The 21621-nt window shown below is 35.2% G+C and overlaps 1 protein-coding gene across 2 annotated transcripts; it reads right to left on the reverse strand.

Moving 5' to 3' along the window:
• Positions 1-639: 639 nt before the first annotated feature.
• LOC110808585 (O-fucosyltransferase family protein) lies at positions 640-20922 on the reverse strand. 2 transcript variants are annotated; one of them, XM_088221256.1, is made up of 10 exons: positions 19922-20921; positions 17758-17830; positions 16151-16218; positions 8266-8354; positions 4391-4588; positions 2627-2831; positions 2366-2533; positions 2039-2206; positions 1741-1931; positions 640-1040 (listed from the first exon to the last, which is right to left on the reverse strand). In XM_088221256.1, exons 1-10 carry the CDS (start codon positions 20345-20347, stop codon positions 872-874), a joined length of 1755 nt encoding a protein of 584 aa, XP_088077382.1. In that variant the 5' UTR covers positions 20348-20921; the 3' UTR covers positions 640-871. The 2 variants fall into 2 exon arrangements, with proteins under 2 accessions (XP_088077382.1, XP_088077383.1); XM_088221257.1 differs by lacking the exons at positions 16151-16218; positions 17758-17830 and having other exon boundaries at positions 19922-20922.
• Between the last annotated feature and the right edge of the window lie 699 nt (positions 20923-21621).

Here is a 21621-nt window from a genome sequence, read left to right on the forward strand (position 1 = left end):
TTTTGGTAGATAATTAGAGAGGAAGTTGCAAAATTGGTCAAAATACATGAACGAGAGAAGAAATCAATGGTGGTGGTTGTCAACCAAACCACCACCCAATATAACCCATGAGCCTTAAATTGAAAGTTCCAAAGAGTTTAATGTATTGACTTGTGAGGACGATTTTGTACGTTACATCAATTCCATATTTAATCTAATAACATATTCCAAATTATGTTATACGCTCCCCCTGTATTTTTAAAATTAACAACAGTATACCCAATCTATATCTTTTTTTTTTTTTTTTTTTTTTCTTAAAAAAAAAAAAATTAAACTATGAATGGATAATAAAGATTTTGGCATGGAACAAAATCAGGAATTGTAAAATTTATTTAGAAATTAACCTTTAAATTTTCCTAATTATAAAAAATATAAACAGGTCTTAAATGTAATTGAAATTGATCTCATCTCAAATTCTATTTAATCTTCAGATCATACATTCCAATTTTGTATTATTTCTCATACACATTATTTTAGTTCCCGCATAAATTTACTGTTAAAACCTCATATTAAGTCCCAACCATACCCTTCAAATTTCAAATAGTTAAAAAGGGAAATTAGGCATTCTATTCAGACCCTATCTTACAAGGCCACGCGGGATGCCAATAAATAATTCACACCAAGTTTTTACCTCGAACTGTGTTTTTGTACAAACAAATTTGAGATACAAATTAACAATTATAGAAGAAAATCAAAAGAATCAAGACCTAACAAAAGGACGTAAGCTTGAATGAAAGAATAATTGTAGTACCAATGAAATGATACAACATAAACTAGAGGTGTGGAAAAAAAATTTCTAGTCCTAGACATAAAATTCCTATGTATCTATAGTTCAAGTAAGGTTTGTGGCATTACTGTTTTCATTTATTGATTCAGCTTCTTTACACATGCAATCTGGCATGGGGAATGTGTAGAGTGATGCACTCGGCTTTCTCAATTCGGATACTTTTCCGGCACTGTGATGAAGCATGTCTTGCATCTGTTTCTGGAAGTCATCCCACCTGCTCAACATGGTAAGAACACTTCATGTATGTATAGATGTATGTTTATTATTAATAAATTTAGAACGAAAAGAAAGCTCAGTAATCTCTGTAGAACTAGAATCAAAATTTTGTTTACAGTGGTTTGCTGACAAGCACAAGCCAAATCCCATTTTCTGAAATTTCAAATGAACAACAAATAAAGATTTTCAGAAAACTTCTTACACATTCCACATCTACCAATCTTTGAATGATTTTCAAAATTAGTTACTATGGCAACATAACAAAATCTATTAACTATCCGAAAAGTAGAACTTGTTTATTTATTGAGTTTTAGGGTTTACGATTAATTCAATACTTCAAAATCCACATTATTTAAGTTTGAGTTAAAAGTTCTTTTTCCCTTTAACATATTTTCTCCTCTGGATTAATCCTCTTCCTCATTTTCTTACTTAGGGTTATCTACATCTTCGATATCCATGTCCAGTACTAAGATACGATTTTAGTTTTAACTACTTCTTAGCATATTCAATAGAGCAAATCTAGATTTGCTTCTCTAACTACAGAAATGCACTAGAGTTGGTGAGATAACTGGATTGACTTATGCATGGCATGCTAAGAGGTGTTTTATACTTGATGAAGAAATTATTTGAAATCAATATGTACCACACAATTCAGATATCTGAATTGAAGAAATCAAGAAACTTGAGATGCATCAGACCTGATATTTGGCCTGTCGAATAGCTGCGCTAGTTTCCTTTTATCAGGTTTAATTGTCTTCGCATGTCCTCCATTCAGATAGCGTCTGTGACCCATCAAGAAGTGGGGAAAATTTCCGCCTTGAGTCGTAACAAACACTTCACTGTGAAGGCACACAGTGTAGTCAAGAGCAGCCAATCTAGATGAATGACCCTGCATGAAAGCCCAACATCACAAGAATTGATTTCACCAGATTTTAGCAAAAGGTTACTCTTTCCCAGTTAAGTTATAAAGAGCATGTCATGAAACCCATACAATACCTTAAATGGAGCAAGTTCATCTGAAGTAGCTATCGTATCCTTAGTTTCTAAACGTGGGAACATTTGTATAAGAGGAGCCATATACTTCTCTGCCTTATAAATTTTTCCTGCTGCAACATATACCGAGGTAGTATTATCAAAACCCATGCCCCTAAGCATCATTCCTACCTGCCAAACCATATACATAGGTAATGGATATATAAAATATTTTATAAAAGAGCAAAAATCATTTTATCAAGAAAAAAGTATAAACCAGGAATATGAGAATTTATTTGAGAAATATCAACAATGACGCCACCAGTTTTTGGATAGAACTATGTGAGATACCTCCAGTGGAGTCAAAGGGCATTTTCCATCCACACGGTTCACCCCGGGCCTTATAACTCTACCTCTTCTCCTGAATTTTCCTCTCCAACCTCTTTCTCGAGCCATATCCATTTCTTGCTTCTCATCCTCCCCGCCATCATATTCACAGCATGAAAATGCAACCATGTCCTTTAAAAGAGAAGGAAATGGAACTTTTGAGTACATATAAACTCAAGTCAATTAATTGACATCTCTAGAAATGTACGTGGGAGAGAGTAAGACCATTTCAAACCGAAGATGTACAGATACATATTTTCCTCCGCTCAAGGAACTCTTATTAATCATTCGATCAACCATCTTCTCTGCAAGAGTTCTTATAGGTTCTGAAAATCTCAGTGCCTCAAAATTAGCTAAGCATCTAAGGCCTTGAACATGTGAAGGAACTGCATGAGCCAATCTGTTAGAGAAAGGTGCAATTCGAACAGCCCTAAAACAAGAAATAAAGAGATTGCATCATTTTACCCTGCAATATGCTTAAAGCCTATGACTTAAATAAGAAATTGACTAAAATGCTGCATGAACTATTACAAAATACCATATGAAACAAACACATTCGAAGACTACTAAACTCTTCTGTGCAAGAAATAAAAACTTGATATTCATTAGCATGCATGGACACACGCATATATAAGAAAAAAATCCAACCACATGGGACATTTTGCATCTTTCTGGAGAGAACATTGTTCGCTATGCTTGCAATCAAATGCAGTCCAACCCAGTGTAAATCCTAGCATTGGGAATGGTTTGCATGGTTAAGTCTCAAGTTGAATAATAAATTATTGGCCTTTCCTCAGTTCAGCTGGACAGGAGTTTAATATTTCCAACGCTAGTCCAATGCAAAAGCCTAATCTAGACATTTTTATGTATACCTCTTGTAAATAGATAATCATGTAGATATTAATTGCGATTGGTTCGATATTCACTCCAAGATTACTTAATTCCTATATCTCATCTTCATGCTACTTTTCATTTAGAATTAGAAAATAGTTTGCATTTTCATGTCAACCTCAACCCCACCTGAAGCCCCTTGGAGGTAGGAATTCAACTTTAACTTCCATTAATAGCAATTGACTCCCATCCCCAGAGTATTCAAACACGATTTAACATTTCAAATATTTTCTCATAATATATGTCAAATTTAATATGAAGATTAGAGGTGAATGGGGAAATGAAAACAAATACAATCTTAATAGTCTTGCTCCTTGACTTCCTGTCAGAGCTGAATGAATCGGCCCCTTCCTAAACCAACCGGAAAACCATGCAACCAGAACGGATTACGATGAAATTTTATATCACTTAAGTACATCCTTTATGTTGGTGATCCTCTACTTCAATGATCTGTGACTCCATATTCAGGACTTTGATTAAAAATTCGGTGTGTACAAGCCAGCTCTGACCCAAAAGTGAGCCTACTGGTTAAAAAAATTTACAGAACTCACTCACAAACTCAAGTTTAGTTCAACTAGAAGAGGATATATATTGTACTAGAAGAAAATAAAATTGGTATGATATGGGGTTCTATGTGAAATTGAAACAATATCTTGAATTCCATCAATTTTGGTGAATACATTATTCCAGTTATATATGAAATTCATATTTAGTAAAATTTTATTGTTTAAGGAGAATTTTCAGCATCTTTTAGCTAAATTAAGTGCGGGTTTACAAATGAATTCCACAATTTTTCTGAATTTATTCCAAACAAACCAGACCATAAGGTATTATTCAACAAGTTGAAGGCCCTTAAAAGACTATATAATCTTCCTAGCTCCACAAACTGCATTTGATGTAGAATTTGATATTAACAAGTTGGCATGACGCAGGGCCGTATACACAATCTAGATATAGGCGTGGTGAAATTATCAGAAAGTACTATGAAAGTTAGCTGAAAACAGGAGCAAATGTGGATGGCAGTCCTAATATTTTCTCGGAGAATTGCGAACCAACCCTTATTGACAATGAAGAGAAGAGATACAAGAGAAGACATACCTCATCTGCATCAGCTTTGGGAGGACCTTTTGGACATAATAGACAGGACTTGACCATGCTTTTACTCTCAAATTCACAATGCTGCTTATGTTGTTGTTGTACTGCTCGAGTATGTCCCCTGGGAGCTCTCTGACTATATTCACATTATTTCTAAGAGCATGAATAAAAAATTCTTCATCAAATATGTCCCCAAATTTGCTGCAACCAACGGAAAAATATGCAAGGTCAGAAATAATCTACTCAATTATTTCAGATATTGTGCAAGGTCAGAAATAATCTACTCAATGATTTCAGCATAGACAACAAAAAAAAAGTATGGCGTACTCATAGATGGTGTGATGAAGAAGATTAGTGAGAATTAACAATAGGAGATTATGCAGCACAGACAACAAAAGAAAAGTATGGTGTATTCTTAGATTGGGGAGTGTGAGTTAGAATGAAGAAAAATTGTGAGAATTAACAATAGAAAAAAAACAATTACCATTTGTTACCACGACAGATCTGTAAAATCTATGAAAGAGAAGAGTACCAAAAAAGATAAAAGTAACAATCCTAAATATTACATACATATGACAGTTTGATCTCAGAAGATGGTATCAAAGTCAAAACTTAAAAGAGTTCAAAATAACCCACAAATTAACTAATGGGACAAGATAGATAAGTTTCTTCCCTCTCTTATCAACTAAAATGCCTTGCCAAACCTACAACCTGCCACTAAAGAAGCCATGACACACTGATTTTTGGAGGAGATTCAAGAACATAGACCATAAACACTATGAAGCTGTGCATCTTAACAAAGATGATCTGGAGCCAGTCCCGTTGCTTCTCTTGCTACTTAGTTTGCTATTAAGGTTGCCTTCTTTCCTTTCACTATTCCTTGATGTATACGCATGCGAGAAGATGAGGATGTTGTCTTAAGTCAGAGTAAGCACATCCATGAATTGATAAAACAGTGGCTTGTGCAAGGTGAAGAAACAACCATTCACCGAAACCCTAACTTTTTTTTTAGAGGAATTGAAAAAGCAACAACAAGGTTCCACTCTTATACAAAAGGATAAGAACATTGAGAGCAGAAAAATGTCTGTGATGAGCCTTAAAAAGGATAGATTAATCTCTAAGTAAAAGATTAATGATCTAGAAATGATGCTCTCTAATAATACATATGAGGGAACCTTGTCCTTGAAAACTCTATTGTTTTCTTTCCTTCCAAATTGCCACATTGCAGCCAAAGAAATGAGGGATGAGCTTCTTATCCTTGTAAGTAGAACGACCATCTCAACCCACAGTTCTTCTGCCATCAATCCGCTTGTAACCCAAGAGAGATTGAGGGGACTAACAGGCTAATCTCATGCTCTTCTAGACTCGGGAACAAGGGGATTAGATGATTAGGGGATTTATTCTCCTGGAGAAAAATTGGGCGCCCTTCACTATAATATACCACTTTTTCCTAAGATTGTAAAAGGTGAGCATTTGCCTGGGGCAAAGCTTCCCAAGCAAAGAAAGCAATATGAGGCAATGTTCTTCTTCCAGATTTGCATCAAAGGAAATTGAAAACATTAACCAATTGCCTAAGGAGATTTTGAAACAGATAATACACCATTCCTTGGAAGTGAGTTGAAAACATACTTATCAGAAACATTCAGGTCCACCTGACATCAAAACAAGAAAAGCAATAATGAGAACAAGTCATCAATATTCCAACTATTTAAGTTACAAGCTAGAGAAATGTTATAGGAGGAAGTTTTATGGACATTCAATTCATGAGATACCTAAGAATCTTTATCTCTAACAATCTCAAAGAGTCTGGAGTCTTTATCGTATGACTGTCTTACAATGGAAATTTTCCATCCTCTCCCATCCAAGCCATATTGTGATAAGTCCTCCTTCCCAACAAAGATCTAACACTAAGCCCCAACACCTTGGCATTGGGTAGACTCTATGGAAGATTTGCAAATCCAATAGAAGAGGATTGAGTTCCACATGTTGAGATCCTTGAAATTCACACCAAGAAGCAAACCAATACACTTGACGGGGACAAAAACCACTCTAAATCCTAACACCCTAGGATCCTACCTTTCCTAATGAGATTATTTTTTAGAAAATAACTTAATGAGATTATCAATAATGAAAATGCAGCCATGGGCAACTTCCCAAGTAAGAAAAGTGATTCTAGGTGAAGCATTTTCCCTACAATATGCTTCATGGGGAAAAGGAAACATCCAATGAGGGATAAGTGATGTGAAAGCAGAACTTAGACTGAAAAGGAGCTTCTTGGACAAAGCTTCCAAACTGGTTCATCCTCCCTAGATTGGACAATGTGCACTATGTAAATTATGGTAAACAAAAGCAGTTTTCTTCCCACCCAATCATTCAAACTCTTCACTATTCCAACCTTCCATACCAATTTGCCACCAACCAGTGAGAACAGGCACTAATAAGAGCATCTTTCTTTCTAGACAATTTAACAAATCGAATAACTAAATTCCGAGAAAAGAAATGCCATTCCGGATGCCATCCCAAGATTGAACTCTTTCCTATTGCCCACCTAGAAATGAATACACAACTCAAAATCATCTCACACCTTAATGATCTACCTCAGTGGACTAGAGCCATATGGATCCCTTGACCTTATAGTCCTCCAACCTCTTTCCTCCAACCAATACTTTTCCATAATCACCCTCCATCGCAAGATCCCTACTTAGTCATAATTCCTGGAGCCATTTACTAGGTAGCACTCTAATAGTGAAGCTAACCAAGATTTGATTCCAAGATCCAAGTTCAAGGTAAGTTCTCCTACATTCTAATCCACCAACTAGAATCTTCTTTGCTCCTTTGCATCATCTCACAAAGAAACAAGAGTTTGAATCCTAATTGTCCTACTTCAATCAAAACCAAATTTCGGCACATGGTACAAGACGTGTTTTCTCCATGCCTTTAGCCTGCTGGAACAGAGCTTGAGGGAATGTGTTAAAGTTAAATAATAAACTTAGGTAATTTCTTCCTAGCTAAAGTTTTTGAACGATTTGTTGGTTAAACTACTTCATTGTAACCGAAATCTCTTCTCCCTTTTAGTTTATTTTCAAAAGAAACTCCCCAAAAAATTTATTGAAAAGCTTCACACGGTATTCTTGTGCTAAATAACACCTAACTATAATCGCTATTCTGTTCATAGTATACCTTCTTGCAAGTCAATGACAGAATTTGGTCCCTCTATTCAAAGGGTTGAATCCTTCCACCTTATAGTCTACTCGTTATGAAATAGAAATTGTTTTTTCTGAACAATTCTCTATTTATTTTTAAGAGTCAAATTTGGGGGGATGCGATTCTTGTTTTTAATGATTAAGAGGGAAGAGTTACTTCTTTTTCACCACTTGACTCAATTTCAAATAACAGACACTTGTGATCCAAGAAAGATCAAAACATTGATTCCAAGCTACTGCTTTGGCCATAAACTATAAACCAGACTTCTTCCACTTATATTTTAGACTTATGTCCTAGCTCTTCGTCATATAACCCTCCCCCCCCCCCCCCTCCCTCCCCCACCCCGCCAAAAAAGAAAAAGAAAAAGACACCGAAAGCTAAAAGATTACTCAGGTAAGAGAACTCTCCCCAACTCCTTCAAGTGAGCTCTGTATCATTTTTATGAAAATCCCAGCATAGCAATTGCAGTACTAGTGTAGGGTGGCAGTTGAGAACTTTTTCAAGTTTTGGAAACTATAAAATGCCTAAAATTAATCAAAGATCTCTTAAACCTGCAAATGCATTCACATTTCAATTGTGTTAATAACAATGATATTAAGGAAGACTGAATCTAAATGATAAAGATTCCACAACAGCAAAAGCACAACGATGAGTAAAAGTAAAATAATAACAACCTGGAATCACGCCAAACACTATTTAAGTGAAAAATTGGAACGACAAGCGTAGCATTCAGTAGTCCTGCCACAGCAACTGCATCGCATATCTAAACAGAGACAATGAAAGGCTAAATTAATAACAAAGTTGTGATTCACACTTCAAAACCACATACCAACAAGTCAATTACCAATTGAACATACTGACAATGGAGGGAGGAGACACTACCAAAGATTGTCAAAATCAAAATTAGCAAAATTTATTCACAAAATAGAAGCAAAGGTATTATTTGACTTTTTCTAATGAAAATATCTTTTGCTATCTTAACTAAGCACAAAAGCATCGAACAACGTGTCTTCAAAAAATGTTCATGAATGATCCATACTGCTTAAATCTGATACCAATATCATTCTATGAAGCTAAAAGTTTGACATATAATGTTTGGTCTGTTAGAAGAACCATAAGATGAATTGTCCACTACATCACATTATGATTTTTGAACTTCTTTTCAAATATTGAAAAAGTGTGAAGAATGGTTGGTTTTATATTTCATTGAATATCACAGCCCCTATATATACAAAAGGAAATAGACAAGTAGTTACATATAATGTTTTTTACTCCTATACCTTTTAACCTAATTTACATAAAATACGCTTTGTTTGATACTCTTCCTCAAGCTGGAGAATAAATATTGTTCATCCCCATCTTGCCAATAATAGTATAGAATGTTGGATTGCTCAACCGTTTAGTCAACACATCTGCTAACTGTGATATATTAAGCATATATGGAGTACATATTAGGTCACTGTCAAGTTCTCTCTGATAAAATGTCTGTCGACCTCAATATGCTTGATCCAGTCATATTGTACCAAATTATGTACAATACTTGTGGCTGACTTGCTGTCCCAATATAAGCACATAGAGTTCTCCCACTTTATTCTTAAACTTTCTAATCTTATCCATAATAGTTCAAATATTCCTTGGGCCATTGCTCGAAATATTGATTTTGCACTTGATTTGCTAACTATATTTTATTTTTTACTTCTCTAAGTAACTAGGTTACTCCAAAAAAAGGTACACTAACCTATGGTAGATCTTTTATCTATCATTGACCCTGCATAATCTGCACTTGTATAGGCTTCTAAAAGCAACCTATTACTCTTCTTGAACAAGATCGGTGACCATTTTTTGTAATGCAGCACTTTGTAAGTTGTCTGTAAGTGCATTTTTTTAGGACTGTGCATGAACTAATTTATAATACTTACTACATTGACAATATTTGGTCTTATGTTGGACATGTATATCAAATCTCCCAATTAATCTCTCGTACATTTTCTTATCTATTGGTGTATCTTCTTTGTTACTTCTAATTTATAATTGAGATCTATAGAAGTACTAATTGATTTATATACTAATTAACTTGTTAGTATCTTTCAACTGGTCATGAATGTATTTCTGCTGAGAAATGAAGATCTTAGATTTTGAGCGGGTGACTTCGATTACAAGAAAATACTTCAACTTATCTAACTCATTAATTTTGAATCTCTTGTCATGCATTGCTTTAGTATCAATTTTTCTTTTTCGTTATCTCCTATTATAATAATGTCATCAACACATAGTAGGAGAGTTATAACTTCTCCTATCTTTGAGAGCTTGATAAACAGAGTATGACCTCTTTGATTTGCTAGTATCTCAGGCTTATTATCACCCATAAGAATCTATTAAGTCATACTTTTAGTGATTGCTTGTGTCCATAGAGTATCTTCTTCAATTTATACACTTTATTTTGTCCGACTTCTCTGGCAAAACCTGGTGAAATTTCTATGTAGATTTTTCTTCTAAGTATTTATGTAAAAAAGCATTATTCATATCAAACTTTTGCAGTTGCCAATCAAAATGGACAGCTAAGGATAGCAAGATTTGTACTGTATTCATCTTGCCTAGTGGTGCAAATGTTTCTTAACAGTCTATCCTACAAATTTGTGCATAACCTTTTACTATCACTCTTACTTTATACCTCTCGAATGTATCATCTATGTTGTATTTGATAATGAATATCCACTTAAATCTTGCAGGTTTTTTTCTTTGGGTAGATCCACTATTTCTCATGTTTGATTATGAATACCCACTATTTCTCATGATTGTACCATCAGACATCTTTAATGACTTCCATAATCACAGCTCCTTTGTTAGATCCCTAAATTCTACCTTTCTTGTTATGATCTCAAAAAAAGCCCACCTCAAGAATCTTAATGATTTTCGACCAATCAGTTTCATTGCTTGCATGTACAAATTGCTCTCTAAAGTTTTAGCTAAAAAGTTGTCCAAGACGCTTAATCACATCATCGAGGAATGTCAACATGCCTTTGTGTTTGGGAGACAGACAACCGGTGTCATTCTGATCGCTAATGAAATAGTGGATGATGTCATTAGATACAACAAGAAAGGTATTTTATGCAAGTTTGACATGGAAAAGGCCTTTGATCATGTAAACTCGGATTTTTAGACTACATGCAACAAAGACTCAGTTTTGGATCAAAATGGAGAAGCTGGATAAGAACATGCGTCACCTCCACTAGCTTCGCTGTGATTGTCAATGGCGGGCCCTCCACCTTTTTCAATGCCTCAAGAGGGTTGAGGCAAGGGGATCCTCTCCCCCCCCTCTTCTATTTATCATCATGATGGAGGCTCTAGATAAACTCCTAGAGAAAGTCAAAGTTCTGCAACTGAATAAAGGGATCACCGTAGGAAACAGAGAGAAAAAGACTGAAATTTCTCACCTGTTTCTCGCTGACGACATGCTAATCTTCTGCCAACCTGACACCCGATCCCTCCTCTTTCTGAAATGTATCTTGCTATGTTTTCAAGCAGTTTTTGGGCTGAAAATTAATCTCCACAAATCTGATATGGTTGAACTGGGAAACTGCAATCCAAGTGAAAATTTTAATCTGGTCTTTGGCCGTAAACAAACTCAGCTGCCCATTACTTGCCTCAGGGTTCCGCTGGCACCAAGCATAATGACAACAGGTGCTGGGAACCGATGGTGGATATGTTTAATAACAGATTAGCGACATGGAAGAAAAAATTAATTTCCAAAGGAAGAAGACTGACCCTGATTAAAAGTACTCTTTCTAACCTTCCCATTTACTATTTATCAATGTTCAACATTCCTTTAAAAGTGGCTAAAAAATTGGAGACCATCCAATGCAATTTTTTATGGGGTGATAGTGATAGCTGGAAGAAATATCATCTAGTTAATTGGATGGATGCCAAAAAACTCTTGAGAGATGGCGGTTTGGGACTAAGATCACTGGTGAAGTTAAACAAAGCTCTTCTTGGGAAATGGATTTGGAGATTCTGGAACGAAAACAATAGCCTCTGAAAAATGGTCATAGACTGCAAATGGTTTAACGGTAATCCTCATGATCTTTCATGCATTAAGAAATGCAATTATGGCTTAAGTCTTTGGAAGAACATCATGAATCTCAACTCTGCTATTTTTCATTGCTCTAAGTGGATTTTTGGTAACGGACACAATATTCGCCTTTGGGAAGACATCTGGTGTGGAACGGAAAAACTACAAGACAGATTACCCCTCATTTTTGCTATTGCAAGGAATAAATTATCCACGGTCACTGAGGCTGCTGGTTCTGATATCCCAGGTTCGTGGAACGTCCCAGTAATCAGGAATTTACAAGATTAGGAGTTGGAAGAATGTGAGTCTCTGCTTCTCACTTTGGCAAACATCCGACTCTCAAATAGGGAGGACAAGCCCAACTGGAATCTAAAGAAGAACGACCAATTCACTGTTAGCTCTCTCTACCATTATCTAAACGGCAATACCACTGACGGACAGAAGAAATTCCCCTCGAAAATCATTTGGAACTCTGGTACTCCCCTAGGATATCATTTTTTGCTTGGGAGGCTGTCAAAGACAGAATTCTCAGCATGGATAACTTGATGAAAAGATGCTACACTACTGTTAACAGACATTTTCTCTGTAAAAACTCTCAGGAATCTTGCAATCATCTACTTCAGGACTGCTCTACCTCTTACAAGCTATGGTCCATGGCTTTTGGGCATCTCCTGGGTTATGGCTGACAAGATCAATACTGAACTTTTGACTTGGGAGGAACTGGGCAACAACAACAAATCAATTAAACTTATTCCCCTTACCATTTTTTGGGTTATTTGGAAAGAAAAATATAATCAGGCTTTCGAGGAGATAGAATTAGATTTTAATACCACCAAAGATAACTAATTACGCTATTTTGATTCTACTGTTTTAGGGTATAATCTTAATTAATTTTAATGATTTAGGCTTCATTGTAGATATGCTAATTGATTTGTAAATTTTGTACATGGGTGGTGCTCCCTTAACACCTTACATCAATAAAACTTCACACTTTTATTTCAAAAAAAAAATTCTAGTGTATGCATTTCTATATTCACAGCACTTTTTCGTTTTTTACAAAATAATGTCTCATATATAATGTTAGGAATAAACTCAACATTCAAACTTGAAATAAAACTTTTATAGGATTGTAAATACTCAGCAAATGACAAACTGTGAGAGAGGATAAAGAGAATATTTAGTACATTCCTTGATACTTTTGCAACGTGTAATATATATATTATTATCAGAATATATAGGTTTTTTGAGACTTCAATTCCAGAATTAAGGTAGGATACTTGGACCAGCTTAGCCTCTGAACCTGGATTCTTCCTCCTTGTATACAATTGAGCGAACCTAGAGTCAAATATGGTCTCTTAAGTGGGTGAGTTTTCTAGTGGGTTCTGAAGGCTTTCTTGTGGGAGTGGTTTTGAAGTGTTACAAAGATATAAGGCAAGAATCAGTTAAGAAACTTATATTTTTATCTTCTAATATAGACTTCCTCTAGAGATAAGATTTAGTTATGATTCTTTTTCAACAAACATGACATCCATTGACACATAAAATTTTTATGCAGGCGAATGGTGATATTTGTACCCTTTTTGAGAGGAGGACATCACAAACATACATTTCAGAGTTCGAAAATCAAGTTTTTCTCTTTAATGAGAATAAACACGAACAAAAGCTATACATCCAAATATTTGAGGAACCAGATAGTTTGTGGCACTTACTTCTGGTTAAAACTTGGGGAGTGATGCTAGAAGTCTTTTGAAGTCTAGAACATTGTAAATAAGCAGTTAATAATGTAGGCAGCTGTAAGGACTGTTTCCCCCCAATATTGCTTTTAGGACGTGGTTTTGGAAGAGCAAGGCTCTAGTAGTGACTAGAAGATAATTATGCTTGCGTTCTGCTACTCCGTTTTGTTGTATGCAAGATGAGTTATGAAGAATCCATTGGATTTTTGCAAAATCTTTTTTATGGGGGTTCCACATTGGATTTTTATTATGTTGCAACTAGGATATCATATAATTAATATCATATTATTTGTCTTTAAGTAAATAAAGTTAAGTGATCTACTGCAATCATCAATAAATGACACAAAATATCGAACCTAACAAATATTAAATGTGTGAGTCGGTCCCCACATGTCACTATAGATTAATGAAAAAAGAATTGAACTTCTTTAATCACTAAAAGAAAATGTTACACATTTATATTTGACAAACTCATATACATCGCTATGTAAATTTCATAATCTGAATTTTTAAATAATAAGGGAAACATAACTTTAAAAATAGAAAAATTGGGTGGCATTTTTATGGTAGAGCTAAAACTTGTCGTATAGGGTTGATAGTAACAATAGAAAAAGATCTTCAATGTGCATCCAAGTAGTAGAATACGTTTCTAACTTCAGCATATCCAATCAGCTTTCCATAGTTCTAGTACTGCAAGTCATGGCAACAGGAAAAATAAATTATTTTATAGTTCAAATCTTGTGATAACTTAGTGATTGACACAAAATTGATACACAAGTTCGGTACATGTAACACATTTTCTACAACCAAGGTAGGACCATATGCAGTGATAATTTTCTATTAGTTGGACAGAGAACTTAAGTGTGAAAGTGTTTAGAAATATTGGTCATATGATCACTGGCTCTTGAATTACAATCCAAAAATTTTTAAATGGTTTATCTAAAACATCCAAACCATCTGAGAAGAAAAATATACTCGAGTGTGTCATAGCACCTGTATCTTATAGGTTTCTCAAGATCCTCCAATCAATTTCACAGTCATTCAATTTTAACTTTGAATGTAGATTTCTCTTTCCCCGACTAGTTGACCACATAAACTTGTTTAGGAATCTTCTATGAAGTAGTTTGTGTATCCTCGTTCCTTGCTAGAGATATTGGGCTTATCATGTAGTTTCCAATATTTTGCCTTGGTGTGTTTCAGTTTCTTGCAAAAAGTATACTAACGATTATCCCTATTATCTACTCTAGGAGATGAGTTCTCAGTGTGACTCAGTTCCTTTATTTGTTGGGAGATTTGGAGCCTCATGAGATCAATGCTAAGCTATCAGTGGAGTGGGGTTCTAGCACGACCCATCACTTACTATCTTCCACAATTAGAATGAAAATTACCTTATTGAATAATGATGTTTCCTCCTTTCCTAAAATTTGAATTCTTACCCAATTGAATTCAGGATTTAGTCTTACCAAAAATTGATAGGCACAGTCTTTTTCCACAAATTTCTTGATACGGACTACATCTTCACTGCAATTCATGGTAAGCTTATGTTACCGGTCTAGTTCATTCCACCAATTTTTTAACATATTAGAATATTCATTGACTGACGTATGTCTTTACTTGGTGGATTACGTCTTAATAGTTAGATCATAAATTTGCGCAGCATCATTGACTTTAAAATCTTGTCGTTGCAACCCACACTTCTTTTGCTATAGGCAGAAACACCACGGTCTTGCTAATTTCTGAAGTCTTGGAATTCTAAAGCAATGCCATGATCATTAAGTCGTCTTCATCCCAAGCATCAAAGATTAGAACTTTGGGTCTTGGTCCGATAACCAAAAGATAGTTTACCTTCCTTTTTCCTTGAGAATGTTCTAGATTAATTAGACTAACTCAAATAATCATCGCCTATGAAATGATAAGCAGCCTGAATTGATTAAAATTCGCTACTATTTTATGTGGAATTTCCCACATGGGAGCTTGATCTAGTGTTTTGGATATTTCCTCTGACATCTTTCTAGAGTTGTAAGGCAATTAAGGCCAAATAAAATGTCATAGGAAGATGTCATTAGTAGGTAGCATGGCTTATGCCCTAGATAAAACCACCGCTTGGAGCAACTAAGTAGGAAGGCGGTAGCATGGGTCTTGGAAATGCATGCAGCAAGAGGGGACCACGGCTAGTCGTGCACTCAGTTGGTTGTTTGCGATTGAGGAGGCTAGGCACGTAACAGAGTAGTTGAGTACACAACTATGGCGAAGTTGTGTAGGTGCAGGCATAAGTTTCAGGTAACTTGTAGTTGAGCAGTTCCTTCTAGCTGCTTCTAACCGTGAGGTTCTGGTGGCTACGGCTGGCTATGAAAGTCGGTTTGTGGTGGATATGGTCAATCTGTGATGGCCGACACCTAGCACTGTGATGGCCGACAATAAAGGCTAACTTTTTTATGGTTTTCTTATTTCAATAATAAAGGCAGAATAAGGTTTGTGAAAAAGTCTAGGGTTTCTTAACCTAAACCTTAATACTATGTTAAGAATGATTGATTGTATATTTCATTGAATATTACAGATCTATAAAAGCAATAGAAAAATTAATTACACGTTGTGTATATGACTCTTATATCATTTAACTTAATTTACATAAAATACACTCTTTAACATAAAGCAACATATACGATTGCACCCTTTTAGTGCCCATTAATCTTATTTCTTTTTCCCTCTAAAATGTTGAAAGATAGAAGGAAAAGAATCTCAACTAGCAAAACATACTGATAAGCGTTGTTGGTTCAAGCCACCATTTGCTTCAATGATAAGGAAACCATTGGCCTTCGGCAATTCTGTAAAGCTCAAAAAATGTGGTTAGCATTTCATTGACATTCAACAATCATTATTAAGTTACAAAAACATTTCATATATTGGTGAAAAGCACAATTAACATTTTTGGTGTGAAGACAGTAAGTGTGAATTTCTATTATAAATTTTTTTAGCCATTCCCTATGTTTATGGACAATAGAGATAAATGTAAAAATATAACCATTCAAATTCAAGTGGAACAAACTAACAAATTTATTTTTACATAAAAAGTATGTGTATTAGTATTGGTACCAAGGGAGTACCAACCTATTTACAAAATATTTATAAGTCAATTAGGTTATCTAATATGTTCCCCCAAAAGATTGAATGGAGTGACCCAATAACAAAAAATCAAGGGTCTGAAACCATCTGTTCTTAAGCAAGTCATAACCATCTGTGACCTCTACCCCCCACAAAAGTCCTCTTGTTTCTCTCTTTCCACACAATCCAAATTTAACATAAACCTGAACACTCAACTTCGACCTTGGACATCAAGTATGACTACATTCCTCTTCAAGAGCACATGCCATCCACAAGATTTAAGGTTAAAACCTCTTTTTCCTTTATGCTCTTTTGACTGAAAAAGTTAAATCAGCAATATCTTTTGTTAGGAGTAAAAGATACCACTGATCAAATTGTCAGCAGTTACTTCAAAACCTGACCAACCATCAACTTCCGACATGTTAACACTTAATCCTACTCAATATCAATATCAATATTGAATAGCCAACTCTCTTCGGGCATGGCCACAAAGATTCGCACTTGTTCTGAAATGTTTAGCTTGAAGTTTGAACCATATCTATTGCCCATAAGACAAATTTGTCACCACGGCGTCAACAAAAAGCAAGTAGAAGAACTCCCTTCCCATAACCAGAAACATGAACTACTTCTGCACTTGGATTCAAACTCATGACTGCTGTGGAAAGAGTAGAACCCTTACTACTACTTGAACTATTGTCCTGGCAGTGACTGAGAGAGGGGTGCCGCCATCCCCCCTCCCTCAAATCATATGTACATGATGTATACAAATCTGCCTAAGTTCATAAACAAATAAACAAAAGCAACCCCCAAAGATAATATATATGTATAAATGAAGCTTGTTACGGTCCATTTCTCTTAAATAAAAAATGCATAAATAAAATTAAAGTATTATCCTTATCTAAAAAAAAAAGTATATGTAATGACACCAATTTTTTATCTCTTCAATTTGTTTTCCCATTAAAATATGTGTAATACTAAATAAAATAAAGTTTTTCTCCAACCTTCTATCTTCTTCCCTTTTTTTCATAAAGTGATGTCAAATCTTGGAGAATTAGTGAAGGATAAATAATATGAACAAAATAACATTTATTAACTTCATTTAACTTCACTGATAATTTTCTTTTGGCCCCTCTTTTCTTCAGAAGATAAAGGGAAATAACAATGACATTTAGCCCCTTCTTACAAAAAAACCTAGCTCAGCCACTAACTCCAGGGAGGCACATATACCCTTCTTAAAAAAGAATTATTTGTAGAACTCAAACCTGAAGTAGGAAGAATGCTTTTCTCAATACAAGGCTTCCAACTTTGATTCAATTTCGGCCACGCTTCCATTAACTACATGATTTCCAAAAGGTGTATTATCAGTTAGTCTAGTTTAATCATCCATGTGCATTGACTGAAGAAAGAAACTATGGAAAGATAAACACGTTCTTCTGAAAAGAAGTACATGCCTAACAAATTAAGAACACTCCTTTGAGCTTCTAATGGTTTTTTGATGACCCCAATGGGGTTTGTAACCCTTGAACCCCTATCCCCTCAGTAGATAGGAAACATTCTTCCCAACTGTTTCAGCAGGGTTATGCATTTACAGTTGACATAACTGTAAACCTTATCCAGATATTTTCAATATGACACTACACCTTTATTTAGTGATCGGTAGACATCTATAAGATGGTCCAAGTAAATAGTAGGATTCATTTTGTTCAAGTATGGGATTGGAATGGAAGCTCACTGATGTACAAGTTTAACAAAGCATGAATACTTACAACTGCTTAATCAGAGAACAAAAGAAAATGCATTTTCTTTAATAGAGAAAGAATATGGTAGGAAGCACCAAGGGAGTGCCACCAATGACCAAAAACAAAAGAAACAAGACCATAACTGCAAGTGCCACAACCAATGTCTTGTCACTTTAGCAGATTCTAGCTGGCTAACATGAGAAGGATGAAGAGAAAGAAAAACACCAATACTTTTTCTTTTCCAAAAAAAAAAAATAATAAACACAAGCAAGAGCTTTTTTAAAAAAAATTTGAAGACTAACAAGCAAGCAAGAGTTCGATTAAATGTGGAAGTTTTTTTTAAAAGAAGAAAAACAAGCTAGCATTTGAGTACGTAAGAATAGAGTAAACTACATTAATAACAAATTTCCTATTATTCTGACCTTTAGTACCTCAAACTTTTAATTAAGATTACTTACGAAACTTTTGATTTAATTCAAACTGCCGGTAAGACTATTTTTGTGAGGCCTTGTTATCATGGTCAACTGATAGGGAGGAGAAAGCTTAACCATATGGAAGACCTTCTTATAATAAAATTGAGATACAACTAGAATTGAAAATTGAGGAATGTGAAATTTTACTAGCTGTTGGATTTTCAGAAATCTAAACAAGTAAATGATTCCCTCCCCCCCCCCCCCAAAAAAAACGGGAAACCATTTAAGCTACCAGTTGCAATTTTACCATTTGGGCTCTACCTCATCTATGATCAAGCAGCGAACCATATTGCAACATTTTTTTAATCTGTGATTTCACTTCAGTTAATTCACGAAAGTTACACCATGTTGTTGAAAACCACCAGAATATGACAAATGGAACTTTAGTAGCCAAGACTAATTCTTAACTGCAGGATACTCTGTCACCCACTTAGTATTAGATCACTGTATAGTAATTATTTTCATAAAGTTTAACCATTTTGTAAATTTTGAGCTTATAAGCTCTAAGCTCTTTTTTTTTTTTTTTCTTTTTACCGCACTTACAGCTTATGTAGTGTTTATAGATAGGATGGAAACAGGCTTAACCATGAGCTTGCTGCTCCACCAATTTATATGGTATGTTATGCGTGTCTATCATAAAATTCCTCCATTTAGCTCATTTAGTGGTCTTTTGGCAAGATTGCCTATTTTAAACAGTTACCATAAAAGCTGAATGAGATAGTGACAGACATGAAACTAATGCAAACAGCCAAGATATGAACACTCAACTAGGTACCTGCTCTGTTGTTCCTGAAACGAATTACTTCAGAGAAGATAACTGGGTCGCTAATGCAAATCAAAGGAGTTAATTATTCCAAGTATAAAACTGACCTTGCACAAATATTCCCTAAAAGGATCAGCCAAGGCTGGGATTGACAGTAAGAATGTGGAAAACAAATTATAACTCTCAGCTCCAAGAAACTATTATGATATTTCTTTTAATAATTTCACCATATATATTGAAGCATATGCACATATGCACACTCATCTCTAATCAATAACCAAACAATTCTTTCCACGTGATATTGACATTTTCTAACTTAAAAAAGTAGATATAGAGTCCCAAAACAAATTCACTGGCATATAAAGCAATTCCCGAACTCATAATCTACTCATTCAACAAATAACCAAAGATGTTCGTTTAAGACATAAGAGAAAGAGAGTGAAAGTAATACCGTATTATAGCTCCCATTGCTCTCAGCCTCCATAAACGGCCAGAGCCTCTCAAAAACCTGAGGACTCCGGTACATTGAACCTGGCGGCGCCCGCTTACGCACAACGCCATGCTTTAAATTAACAACTTCAAACCCAAACGAACCCATGTACAACAGCATCCCCGTAATGTACAACAAAGGCGCCAATAGTAGCACCCCTTTCCGCTTGAAAACCGCCGATATAAACATGTAAACCACTCTTTCGCCGACACTCTGCTTCGCGCCTCTGCCGCTGCCTCCTGAGGATGAGCCACCGAGGACGACGCTGAATGCCCCACCGCTGCCGCTCTTTCCCCGGCTGTGGCGAAAACGAGGCGAGGACGGCGGAGACGGCGTAGTGCTTACGCTGATTGACCGCCCGTTTCCGAGGCGGCTGAGGCCGTGCATGGTGCGCAGCTAGTTGGCGTTTCTAGCTCTCGGGAAACCCTAAAAGATCTCAAAGCAAAATTAAACATTCAGCTAACTTGCAGAAACGCTACACTTCTTTTCTCTTCTTTGCTCAACACTAGCGCTCCCATCTCCTTATATTCACTTGTCCCGCCTCTTGCACGCCGACGAAAAAGAAAAGAATCAAATCCAGTATAATTTAAACCGCAAAACTCCTCTTTAGTTTTTCTTTCCCGAGAAACAAACGGGGAGTGGAGAGTGGAGGAGAGTGAAGGGAAGTAAAATCGACGCAATGGAAAGTAAGGGTTAATGAAGAGAGAGGAGACGGTGTTCAGTTGAATGGAGGGATGGATTGCCGTACTTTCTACGCTTCAGGCCATTAACGTAATCACGTGTCGGCGCTCAGGGATTGTCGATTCCCAAATCCCAAACACAGAGAGAGAGAGAGGCGTGTCTGTGTGTGAGTGAGTGTGTGTGTGTGTGTGTGTGCAAGCCAAGGTGGCTCCTGCAATCACGGACATTTGCCAGCTTGAGATGGAGATGGAGATGGAGATGGAGATGGAAAGAAAGGTGATTTAGAATTTAATTACCATCATTAATAATTATATTATATGTTAAATACAGATTTAGAGATGTGTTAATTGTATACTTAATGAAAGTTCTTGAAGAAAATAAAGAAATTATTAAATATTTTTTACTTACAGTTCTTAAAACACATGGTCGTTAAATGAGATGACAAGCTCTGGCAAGTCCCGAGTTTAATTAAATACACCATAAAACAATAAAAGTTCAGCAATAGGTATATTTTTATATGAAAATACCAAAATTAGATTCATCCGGATTTAATTGAATCAAATTCGACAGGACAGGACCCATTCCAGCTACTATATTAGTTTTAAATTAAAGATATATTTAATTATTAACAATTATTTCTGATTTTCACTATAGTCATATATTTGTATAAACAAATTATTGTTTAAAATAAAAAAAATGTTAATAAAATTTCAATCCGTGTTAAATTTTAAGTAAATTATAAATTTTTAACAAATATATTGAACAGATTTTATAAATTAGGATAAAATTTAAAAGGATATAATAGTTGGGTTTGATTCATGTTTAAAGTTACTTGATATTTAAATACCAAACTTGCCATGATACTTTGTTTTCCTTTTTGTAAATTTGCTTTATTCTAAGTGAACCTTTTACCCTTCTAAAAAAGACTTCTTTTTATATTTATGTTGACTTCTTGCTGTTTTTTTTTTTTAAATAATAAT

The sequence above is a fragment of the Carica papaya genome, chromosome 1 (genome assembly GCF_054855325.1).
Source record: "Carica papaya isolate Zhongbai chromosome 1, ASM5485532v1, whole genome shotgun sequence".
NCBI lineage: Eukaryota > Viridiplantae > Streptophyta > Magnoliopsida > Brassicales > Caricaceae > Carica > Carica papaya.

Bases quoted from the DNA above. Each gene is read 5' to 3' on its own strand.
- LOC110808585 (XM_088221256.1), bottom strand. From the start codon at position 20,347: ATGCACGGCCTCAGCCGCCTCGGAAACGGGCGGTCAATCAGCGTAAGC. The intron at 16,219-17,757 runs GTTTGAGTTCTA...TGAGCTTTACAG, and splicing joins AAGCATTCTTCCTACTTCAG to AATTGCCGAAGGCCAATGGT. The intron at 2,207-2,365 runs GTATCTCACATA...ATGGTTTGGCAG, and splicing joins GCCCTTTGACTCCACTGGAG to GTAGGAATGATGCTTAGGGG.